The sequence below is a fragment of the Dromaius novaehollandiae genome, chromosome 3, assembly GCF_036370855.1.
Source record: "Dromaius novaehollandiae isolate bDroNov1 chromosome 3, bDroNov1.hap1, whole genome shotgun sequence".
NCBI classification, from domain to species: Eukaryota; Metazoa; Chordata; class Aves; order Casuariiformes; family Dromaiidae; genus Dromaius; species Dromaius novaehollandiae.
This window is the reverse complement of record NC_088100.1, coordinates 55104817-55117304: the sequence shown is the minus strand read 5'-3', so window position 1 is coordinate 55117304 and position 12488 is coordinate 55104817. Positions and strand designations below refer to the sequence as shown.

Sequence of the window (12488 nt, the reverse complement as noted above, 5' to 3'; positions counted from 1 at the left end):
AAACAAAAACAAAAAAACCCCAGAAATTTCCTTATGAGCAATTTCTTCCATCAGTAGGAAGTCATGCTCCACTAAGGAGGGAATTTTACACTCAGCATTCAGGTGTGCAACCTTAAGAACTAATAGAATAGGTCTCATTTAAAGTAATGCAGATGTGAACCAGAAGCTTGTGCGCTCAAACTCTTCCAATTTCACTGTATCCATAAAAGATTTGATTAGTTGTCCCTTAATCAATTAACTTTCTGGAAAGCAAGCAGCTCTTCTGCATCTTAGGAGCTTGTGTCAGTAAGAGGCCTCACACTACCTAGTTATACTTACACATGAGAATGCAGGGACAAGACAATTCAGTGTACTGTAGAAAACACAGTGCCAAAAAGAGAGAACAGTAGCTACAACTGGACGGTCCCTGCCCTATGAATTATTTATGAGGACACAAGATTAAGAAGTTTCTGCATTCTGTAAAGAACAAGATCCTACAACATATAAGGGACAAGGTTTGCACAAAAATTTAGATAACATTTTACAGTTTTCTTGCTTTTCCTCTATTAAATACACAGAAGTAATAAAGAAAGAGGTTTGCCTTTGCTTTTCAGGACCACTGTCTGGTTCCATCATTCCATCCATCTGCGAAAGTACATACTAGAGTACAAGAAAAAATAAGTATGTTTTAGTCGCTGCTTCCAGGCCTTGGGTAGTATGCCCAAAGCTAGTCTTAGAAATAAGTGACTTTCAGCATGGGAATTTGCTTTTCAGCACTCTACAGCAGCCTTGAGCTTGTGGGTGTGAGAAAACTTCGATGTCTTTTTAGCTGCTAAAACAAAAAAGATTATTTATTTAATTATTGCTTGGTTAGCTGCATTTAACCTTTAGCAATGCTTTTCCTTTATGGATGTGGTATAATGCTGTGATTCGTCACCCCTACATTTTATTAGTTGGTGTATTTGGGAACAGATGTGAGAACAGACCTCCGCATTTATTGAAAATTCAGAGGAACCGCAAATGTAGGGTCTCCATTTTGCAAAACCAAAGTTGAGTTTTAAAGAGCCAAGTTTCCAACAATTACCTGAACTGCTCTACTTAAAACACATGCCCACATTATACACCTCAAGTGCATGTGTACTGAGAAGGCATCGAGAATTTAATTGTTCAAGCATTTGCTGTAACTGCACGTGCAGAAGGAACCCTGAAAGACTGTAGATGGACGGAAAATTGGCAGTGGCATGGTGCTCCTCCGCCAGCCGCAAATGTGGAATAACTCAGGACCTATAAAGGCTATGGGGAACAGATATCCCACAGATAGAAGGGACAGGAAGGAAACTACTGTATAGCACAGAAGTGTGGTCAAAGTGGTGCTGGAGCCCCCCCCACAGTGATGGGCACCCCTGTGGCTGGGGCACTGTGCAGTTAGGGCACCTCTTCTGATTCTGCTGATTTGGGTCAAACATGCAATTGGATTTCTATTAGGGGCTTTTCAGGTGAAGTAGGAAATTCTAATCTTAACTGAGAGACTTTTTTATATATATATATATATATGTATATATATGCAAATTGTTTGCTCTACTTTCTCCATCTGTTTTTTTCCCTGAGTTCTTCTCTTTGCTGTTCTTTACTGGAGATTAACTTACATTATATTGCACAGAATTTGGACTCTGTGGAAAACATATGCTGCAAGCTCAGGGCCAAACTCCAATACTGGGATGCACAGGAATAGGAAAATTCAAAGCAGTGTTAAGGACTGACGAAACCACAGGGACAGAAAATTCAGAGGCACCAGGATAAGGAAAGGCCGAGGCAGTACTGTTCCACATTAGAGTGGCATTGCGGGAAGGCAATAGTTCAAAACAGCATTAGTTTGGGTAAAAAGAAATATCCGAATGTAATAAGCTGAAACCTCAATTTTTATATTTTTTATATATATATACACACATATATAAAATGAATTCCCTTGTTAGCATGACAAGAGTCAGTCAAGATTGACAGTTATCAATGATTAAGGCTGGGCTTTTTTCTTGCAATCAAACATGGCTTACTAACAAAAATCAGACATTCACCTTTTTCGCCTGTATGACTAGACTGAATATGTGATTTGTTAGTAAGCAAGAATAGAAAACACCTCGCTTTTGTCAATCACATTATGCAAACCCTCCATTATCCCCTAGGTGTAAATGAATGTATTTCTCAAGATAAAATTGGTTTATGGTGGAAACAATAATTGCCATTTTTTAGCAAGACACAAATGTCTGTTTTGCCTTTGACTCAGCCAACATAACTTCTCGGAAATGATCTCTTTCCACAATGATTGTTGCAGTCGAACAATAAGCAGTTCCTCACATCCCTCATATAAATGGAAGCAAAAACTAACTGAATTAATATGAAGATGTGGTCAAAGATGTACATAAGGCTTCCAACCTGGAGCACTGAAAATAAAAAATATCTTTTTTTCAGTATACCCACATTATCAGCTTGCCTGATACTCATCACCACAGTATTAACAAGAATGGCAATTCAGAATCTCAGTAGAGCAGTAAACTTCATGCCATCTACAATCTGTTGTGGTCACATCTACTTAGTGTGAACTTAAAAAGAATAAAAACAGTCACATTTTACTTAAGTATTATAATGTTGGTGGTGATGCTGTATATGATCCACATGATCATTTCTGCCACTTTCACATTCTTCTGAGACATATTAACATGAGACTATGCAAAAGGTATTTGCAAATGCTGTAATGGAAGTGAAAAATTGTACAGAAGGGAATGATTCACACCACCCTGTGTACACCACTTATTCAACTCCATAATTTTCTTTTATTCGGCTGTAATTTTTTGATTAGTAACAGTATCCAGCAACCTTATTTTCACGTTTTGAAACAACGCAGGCAAGAAGGTCTGAACAGTTTTTTTTACTTATCTCAAGAAGAAATACCTTCAGTGTGATTTCTCAGCCTCTAATTTCTTGCAATACAACATGATTCTGCTTTGCATCTAGAAAACACAGGGATGGAATTTCTTTTGAAAAGAAAGAAGTTAGTTTTGAAAACCCTGGCATCAGCACTTTTTGAAAAATCAGCGCATATCTCACTTTAATGACAACAAATTTAACTACTGTGACAAAATACTACTAGATCAACAAATGCTGCTGACTCCCCCTTGGTTTTGAACATGTTAACACTTAGGACCACCAAGTTTCTCATTGTACATGACACAGTACTCACATTATGACTTACGCATTGAAATTGTCTTAAAGCCTTCAGTGGGAGCACAGAACCTGTGGCTATCAGGCATTTCAATGCAAATTCCCCTCTATTGTGCTGACACAGCAAATATGAGATAATATAAACCCCTGGCTTTTGGAGCAAGCTGAGACAACAGGGAGGGCAACATCTCCAGTGTGACCCATAGACCTTTCTGCCAAATCCTCTCAATATGGGCGACTTTCAGAATCTCTGAATTTATTTTACAGGTTAAAATATGTTCTTTCATGCTTCGGGAATAAAATGGACTGTTTTTGTTATGAGCTCATTTTACAAACAAAGCATAGCTGACTATTAAGTCAAAGCAATCCACCAACACAGAAATCGCGTGACACCAGAGAAGAATGTATTTAGGGAGTTTCAAGCAGAAGTTGCACGTCCCTATTCTGTGCAGAGCTGCTGCAGCTGCGACAACAACACTCAAGCACTTAACAAAGCCATGCTGTCTGGATGGGTTAAGAAACCCACCTACATTTCCAGTGTTTTGAGATCTGTCCTCACAATGCCATGAAGAAAAGTTTTATTTGATTGCTGACGGGACACATGGGCCTTTGTACAACACACGGGATCACATCCAGAATTCCCCATGTGTTCTTGCAATTTGAAATAAAGCAAATAAACACAATTTTTATTCGGTAGACATGAACATCTGGAAGATGACATCAAGATGACTTCAACTTTAATGTCAAAGCATTAGACTGAAATCCAATATTGCTTAAATAATTTGTGGTGGAAGTGCGAGAAACTAGAACATCACAGATTTAAACTGATGTGGAAATAAGGTTTCTGCAGCAGCTGTAGGAAGAAACAATATTTCAGAGCTTACTAAATGAGAGCTGGAGCAGTATAACGGAGAAGCCCTAAGTACCTGATGAATACTATTGCTATTACAGTAGCAGCTTGAACGTAAATATGTGACACTAAGTAGCTCTAGGATGCACCAAAAGGAAGATCCTAGTCTTGTACAAGGCCCTGGATCTGTGCTTCTAGCATTACCATGCTCTGTCATCCCCACTTACTCTCCTGACCTCCTCAGGTAGCTTGAAAATACCTTTACTGAAGTTATTCGAAAACAAGCAAAGCAAGCATGGACTGGCCATGTCTTTCCTCTCCTCTGCCTAAGCAGAAGAGCAGAGTGGAGATCAGCCTGATCCCATGGGGGATCTGGAAGTAATGAATAAGGCTGTGCTGGGATTGGAAATCCTGTTCAGGGAAGAGCATCCCTGAAGTCCCATCACCATCAGAGGAAATTCCAGACAGACAGGTCCTAGCGCTGCCAAAAGAGAAGACAGGCAAAGGAAGGAATGAAGCATGAAAATGTTTTCTCCCCTCTCAGCTTACAGGCTTAGTATCAAAAATCATAACAACTAGAAATATATCAGATTAAAATGGTGTCACCTATGACTACTGGCATCCTTGCTGTGTGCAACCTTCCAGCCAACCTCAAAAATGCAGTTTTAATGCTCTACAGTTTTCACTGAGAGCTTCAGTGTAATTTGATAGTTTATAATTTATTCTAAAAGCAATGATGAAGACATCTATGTACTCTTAAAACAAAAAAACAAGAAAACAAACAAAAAAAAAGACTAATTTAAAAGTCACTGGTATATTGTCCCAGTTTCACATTTCTTAATTCCAACTGCGATTCTAATCAAATCTTTTGAGGAAGTCATACGCTCATTCTTATGCATTGTTATTAACATTTTTATTGTAGATAGTCACGATCCAATGCCATTCCACTGAATCCCGTCAGAAGGATTTTCTTTTGATTTTGTCTGGCTTGTTTTATTCTTAGCAGATGGTGCAAACCCATGTGTTGATGAGTACATGCCACAGGAGTGCATCTGATACGATACAGCCAGCCTCAAGCCTGCAGTGATGTCTATGCTGAAGACTTCAGTGCCCGCCACCGCTCAGGACCACACTTCTTGGCAGGGTATATCAACTCGGATGCACTTTCAAAGCTACGCTACTTCTAGCACCTAAAATGGCATGGAGAAATGTATCTTAGGTATCTCTATACAGCACTGTAATCATCTTCAAAACTGGTGTCCTTTGAACTATATTTTTTCTACGGTGCTGCATATGCAACTCCAGTAGACTAAAGGTGGCGTAGTTTTAATGGGTACAAATGAATGCATTTTTGCATACATAACTCAACAGATAATTTGTATGAAATCTGACTCAACAGTAGTGCATGTTATGTGCATGTGCAGGTAACAAACAACTTTCCCAAGGCATCTTTTTCTTCCTCCTTTATCAGTGGTATGCCCAGTGGCCTCCCTGTCTCTGATTTTGCTTAGGTTACTAGAGGGCGTATTTCAAAGAGAAACCTCGTTCTGGTCATTCACATCAAAGGGTTTAGAGCTATTTATAGCAAAGCCTATGTGACAGAAAATATGGCAATTTTCATATGGTGGGTATACACAATTTTTTTTGAGTCATAATTGGGAAACTGTTGCCTCTGCCTTTAGCAATTCTAGTCAGCATTCACAATGCAAGAGACAGCGCGCCAAGGAAGGAAGCAGACATAAGGACTAAAATCCAAACAAACTGAAGATGTACCAATCAGCTATATTCCACAAAGGGGGGAGGGGGGTTGTTGGCACTACCAGAAAAATTCATCTCTATCTGCATTTCAAACTGCTGGAAATGGGTATGCAGACTGGATTAGTGTTAGCATACTGACAGTCTTTGATATGTGTTTTTTATAAGCCCCTGAGAATAGGCATCTGAATATACCTACTACTCTTCAACTCTCTTTTACCTTTATAAAAGCCTAGATCCCATTACTACATATGATGTTACCATATTAAATAAGAGCCCCACCTCAAAATATTTGAGAGTCTACTGCTCATAAATTCTTTTAAGTTATGAGCAGAAAGCCAGCATTGGGTGGAAGTGTCAACAGACTCAGCAATACTGCGAAGCACAAATTCACATTTGGATGCTGATCTGTGAATCACACATGAACTAGTTCCATTCCTGTGTTTTATCAGAAAAGAAAATAAACAGGTTATAGCAAAAGCAGTGGCTTAAATCTTGTTCTTAACCAGGTGAAACCCCCATTCCTCATCTGTCTTCCGACAAATAGCCAAACCACTGGCTAGTCCTACTAGCCAGAATTTGTTTAAGAGCTTGAAACAGAAACAGAAGGAAGATCCGAAGTTCTGAAGACAGACAGACTCAGTTCAACTCTGATATACATATCTGCTGCCCAAAATTACATTGTTCAATGTCTTGCTCAATGAGACCAGAAGCAAGAACTGGTGAACAGTGGAAGGCAAAGCTAATATATCTGGGATTGCCTCTCTCCTGCCTTGGACTGGAGCTGCCAAAAGGAGATTTGGGGAAGAGATACCAGGCAGGTGTGGTTGCGTGAGGCTGGGCAAGCAGGAAGCAAGATACTTGTTGGAGCTGTCAGCAAAGAACTGGCAGCTGAAACCACAAGAGAGGTTAAGATCAGCGTGCAACAGAATAAAAAGGGAAGAGAAGAACATTTTATTATAAATCCCAAAGTCATTTATTAGTCATACAGTCATAGATATGATATTTGTCCCCAGGTGAGACCTACTAAGGTTAGAAATATGTTTTAATTAAAAGTCAGTTTCCTAACCACTCAGCCTTTCCTATTATCATTCTATGAATAACCAAACTCCATGTTTCACAGATGTCCTCAGACCAAACACATCTTTAATGTATTTTTAAGAGTGGAGAAAGAGTTGATACACGCTCTGCATAGTCACACTCTTGATACGAGTCGTGCCATGAAGTAACAAAGCCAGAGCTAGAACTTGTACCGTGAAAGATAGAGGCTCTTCCTTAATTTAAAACTTCAGTAAGAGAGAGGATAAAAGATATAACAACAGATTCATCATTATTCTGTAGTAGCCCTCAAAATAAACTAAAGAGGGAAGTGATCCTGTCATTTCACATCATTTCTGTTGTGAAAGGCAGCAGGTTGCACACTCAGCCCAAGAGAAGCCAGAAAACTGTACTACTTTATTTTTAAATCAACATATTTAAACCAGCGCATCTTTCTCTGAACCAGCTGGTGGGAGACCCCAGTGGTGACAAGATATAGAATTAGCTGAAACTCGAGCCTGATTCACTCTGGCAGTTCTCATGCTCCATTACAACTTTTAAATCAAGCCAACAAGCTTGTGTAACAGGCAATTTGTATCCACTTACCTCCTTTCTTCACTAGTGCAACTTTTTAACACTTGGTCCCTAATTTATAGGGTAATATCAATAAACAAACACACAAGTATCTACACCCGAGGACAAAGGGAAGATATGGGTCAAAATCTGTTCTGCTTTCTAGACACTAGACAGACTTTATCTTGCAAGTTTGAGTTTGGTTCAAGAGAACCAAGTAAACATATTCCTTTGCATTTCTGTGCTGTTGATTTGATGCCAGAAACATTTTAAATATGAATACAACATGTGTCCTTACCAATGTATTTTGGAATACAGACAAGGAGCAACATTCATACTTGCTGCCGAGTGCCACTGCGCACACTAAAAGTCCCTAGAAACTTCAGTGAACTTCTTATTTCTGACTCTCCACATAGCTTTCTCCTCCATGTCATCATGTGCAAGACAAACACTGGTGAAAGAGGAAACCAAAAAACCCCAAAACACTTGGAGGAAAGAGGAGATTGAGGGAAGTTTGGTGTGTGTATTTCCAGTAGCATATCAAGCAAGAGTCTCAAAGGAAGGAAATGTATGGAGAAGAGGGAATAGCAAAGCTTCAAAGGAGAAAAAGGGGGAAAATTGCATTAAGCGTAACAAGCAGAAAGGCAACTTGCATCAATTCTTCCCTTCAATGGGGGAAGGATCCATAACACAAGTCTCTATTTATAAGAAGTGTATAGGAAAAAAAAAAAAAGATATAAGTCAGCCAAACACGGAGTACTGCTTAGTACCACTGCTGGGATGCTGTGCAAATGGACAACACTGGCTTTTTGCAATTTGCAGCAAAGTTGAAACATTAATATTGGGGGTTATTAATTCATCTTAAACGTGGCGCCAAGTTTATCATGACACTTAATTTTCACTGCTAACTTCTTCACCGGTGGCTGCCAGGGAGTGTCTCTAAGACGGATGTGTCAGGCCGTGGTATTCCTCAGTCATTAGGCTGCAATTTCTCAGTAGGAAGTCAGCTGTACTCGTAATTACACAGGAATTTTAACTGTTAGCCACATAAAAATACAGGGTAAACAGACAAGTACCTGGGCCATAATTTTAACAACAACAACAAAAAAAGTTGATCAAAAAAAAAATCAAAAAAGGGGGGGGGGGGCTTGAGAGGTCTCTCGGAATTCCTACACAACTTCGTGGCAGCAGGATCAAGGCTATTTCTTTTTTAGCGAAGCAATAAACACACAGAGCCGCGCGTGTTCGATTTTGCAGCCGTCTCGGGTCCGGGGGCTGCGAGCACCGGGCACGGCCGGGAGCGGCGAGCACCGGCCCCGCCGCGGCCCCCACGCGGCGGCCCCGCTCCGCCGCTTCTGCCCGCAGCTCGACGGAGCCTTTTCCCCGCTCACTGGACTTACAGCAAACAAACAAACACGCGCAACCCCGCGCGGCCCACCCTAATTAACGGGGGATTAAGAAATCAGCGGTATACATGTACCCTAAAGCCGGTTAGCGCTTTAATCTCGCGGCTACTCAGACACGGGGATAAACCCGGCCGGGATTAACCAGGTCAGCTCCAGGCAGCCCCCGCGGGCAGCGGCGCAGGGAGAGCCCCCCCAGCCCCGTACTCACCCAGCTTCTCCGCCCGCAGCCACAGCGGGGCAGAGGCTCCGAGCAGCAGCGAGAGCAGCAGCGAGGGGGCGGCCCGCGCCCCCGCGGCGGGGCCCATGGCTCCAGCTCCCGGCGCCGAAGGGAAGGAGGCACAACTTCCCCGCTTCCCTCCTGCTCCTTTCTCTTCCTCCCCTCCTCCTCCTCCTCGTCGCCGTCGTCGGGGCCGCTCCGGGGCCAGGCAGCGCGCCCGCGGAGGGGGACGGCCGCCCCGCGGCATGTCCGCCCGCCCCGCAGGTGCTTCCCGCAGGCGGAGAGGGTCGGCGCAGAGCTCCCGCTGCCCCCCGCGCCTCGCCCGCCGCCTCCCGCACGGCCCCGGCGCCGGGGGTGGAGAGAGGAAACCGGAGCCGGGGAGCGCCGCCGCTCCCATTGGGCGCCGCCCCGCCGGCACCTCCCCCCGGCCGCCCCCCGCCGCTGCCTCCCCACGCGTGTCCGAGCCGGGCGCCAGCGGGGCGTCCGTCCCGTCCCGTCCCGTCCCGTCCCGTCCCCCGGCGTTTGCAGCACCGCGCTGGACGCGCCGCCGCCCAGCAGCAGCGCACCTGGTGCAAAACTGCAGGCATACACAAGTACACGCATTTTTTTAAGGACGCGGCATTATTTTGCCACGCGTGGGCTCCACGCTCCCCCTGCCACAGAGAGGAAGGGGCGTGGGCACCAGCCCGACCCACTCGTGCCGAAAGGGAAACTGCCCGTGCAGGCAGCAGAGCCTGCCTGGTGCCTTGAGCTTCCCGTTCCTGCACCCTGACCCCAGGCTCGTGTCTATGCCTGGGGGGGAAAAACGCACATTTCACGTGTGTGGTGCCTTAGTGCGTTAAGCTTCTGGGCTGATTAACCATTATTTTTTTAGAGGAGGGTGTAGGTAATGCTCTCCAGGTGAGCTGGCCTGTGCTTGCACGCTGTGGGCATGTCACAGGTGTGTGGTAAGGAAGTGTCTGTAAGTGTTGGTAGCCCCAGGAGACCTGGGCATCAAACAGGCCCCAACAGTTGTCCTTAGGAAATTATGCCAAAGGATTCCAAGTAGCCTTTATACAGCCTTGTCAGAACAGGGTTGCTGTGAGGATGCTAAAGTGGCACTGGTTGCAGCTGGGAAATACTGTGTTGCCACAATAAACTATAGTATATACTAACCTGAATGTCTTAGACACAGCTGATAATTACTAGATTTTGTAGTATTTTAGAAAAAGTCAAGTTTAATACACCTTTATTTCAACTGAGTTATTATTTTGTAATTGTTTGTGGCTGTTCTAGTAACTTTTCAAGCACTGTGCACGTGTGCTCTGGCATGCTTTCTACCATGCATCCAATATGTTACATCCTGGGTATATGCATTTAAAGCAGGCTTTTAGTTTTTGAGTTTTATCCCTTCTTTGCAAAGGAGAGTTTGAAATCTAGACTGAAATGTTAGATACAGCATAAGGTAGAGTGTTCAGTACTGCAGCAATTTAACAGTTGGACTAATTCTTGCTACCCCTCGGTAGCGAACGCCGGCATCCTTCTGGCTGAAGGAGGTAATGGTGGATCCTTTGCTTTGAGAATCTGAAGACTGAGGCACTCTTAAAGAGGAGTATGTCTGTATAAGTAAAAGCGGCCTGTTCTTGCATTTGTCTTACCATTCATCAGAAATAGTTCCTTTACAAATTAGGGAGATTATGGAGGGGAAGGGGCAAGAAAGTCAAACTTTGCTACAGCCACAAGACTGAATTTAAAAATAATACAGAATTGGTAAAAATACTGTGGTCATGTAAAATAGCTTCCCCAACACCCAATATTGCTTGAAAGCCTACAAATAACACCCAACATAATGAAAATGTGAGGGAGAGGAAGTGAAAAGAAGCACAAAATAAATGTTGTAAAACACATCACTTCTGAAAGAGTTGTGGTTATTGAAAAGCAATATAACAATGTAATAGTGTACATTGTTTTGTATCAGTTTCAGCAGACAATGAAAAACAGTCAGTCATACATGGGTTTTGTACTGGGAATTATACTGATTTGCATTCTATTAACTGAGGTCTAGAATATACTCTTTAATAACAATACCAGCTTTTAGCTGTGTTTGTTAAGGATCATGGTGAATACTGGCAGAAAAATCCTGCTAAATTATTGAATAATCTTTGTGTGATTTAATAGGCAAAAGCATCTGCCACGAAGCTTGTAAGAGGTAACGCTGCTAGTGCTGAGCTCCCGGCAGAACTTGAGCTGTGCAGTTGGTGCAGGCAAGCAAGCAGCCTAAGAAGGCCAAAGAAATTTTTGCCTGTCACATCTTCAGGAGGCTTTTAAGAAAGAGGAAGATGGGTCAGCAGATGCAAGGGAAAGAAATATTCTCTTTCTCCTGGGTGTTAGAGGCTTGGGAATAGCTTCTGGGACAGGTAGCTAGAGAATAATTTGCTTCACCATTATTTTTATTCCAACAATTTGTAGTTAAACGATAAATCATGCCCTTGAGGCCAGGGCTGTAAAATATTTGTTTTCTGTTGCTGGCTGGTAATGAAGTTTGCCATACAGGTGAGAACAAGCTGCAAGGCAAGCAGGCTGCCTTTTTGGTCTTCTCACGGCCTGGGGACCAGCGGGAGCTGGTTGCCTGTCCAAGGCCACGTGCTTTCTGTGGCAAGTGCGTACAGGGCTCAGGTGGAAACTCGGCACCTTTTCCAGGAGGTGTTGGCAGCATAGATTTTCTATTGACTTCAGTAAGATAATGAATAACACCACCAGTGCAGTAGCTTCTGTATTATTTATTTTGTTATTAAATTCACATTACTTTATCATACCCTCTCCCTGACAGTTTTCAATATGCTATAGGCAAGGAACTTACTGTCAGCTTCCAAGATTAAATAATCATTAAGACGAATGAAGTAGTCCACAACTCTCAAAGCTATTATTCAAAAGCCTGTGTAACCCCTGTCACATTGCTACATTGGTTTATGTGTGCTTTTTCAAATTTACCTTTGTAAGAAGGAGAATTAAAATCAGCTTTTAAACACATGCAAATATTGGAGACTTTGGGTCAAGGAAAAGATTAATGCAGAAATAAGGCACACATGGAGCCTGACTAATACCTTGTGATGAGATCACATAAAGTGAGCTTCATAGCACAAAAACTCTCTGGCAAACCACTTCAGTGCTCTCTGAATGATATATGATTTTAGTCACTAGCACTTCAATTTGGAAGAAACGGGATTCACCCAATAATGTAGATAGCCTACCTTTTACCTTGAGCATGTGCTCTTCTTTTACAGTCACTTTTCCAAACACATGAATCAGGAATATTTTATGTGTTTAATGCAAGTGGTATTAACTGAGTCACCTGCAACTAGATGCAACATATTTTGTCTAGTATTCATTGTATGGATATCTTTACTTACACAGACTGTGCAACCACCTGCAAGTTAGCAGTTAGGTTTTTATTCCAGTGGTCTCAGGACAAACA

General features: G+C 42.6%; 1 protein-coding gene across 3 annotated transcripts in view; it reads right to left on the bottom strand.

The window, feature by feature from the left end:
* Positions 1-9428, bottom strand: part of DCBLD1 (discoidin, CUB and LCCL domain containing 1) — a 48448-nt gene extending 39020 nt beyond the window's left edge. For 2 of the 3 annotated variants that reach the window (XM_026123527.2, XM_026123528.2), the window contains exon 1: positions 9026-9428. In XM_026123527.2, coding sequence (XP_025979312.1) covers positions 9026-9281 — 256 coding nt within the window. In that variant the 5' untranslated portion in view covers positions 9282-9428. The remainder of the gene's footprint in view (positions 1-9025) is intronic. The other variant, XM_026123526.2, reaches the window with a different exon arrangement.
* Between the last annotated feature and the right edge of the window lie 3060 nt (positions 9429-12488).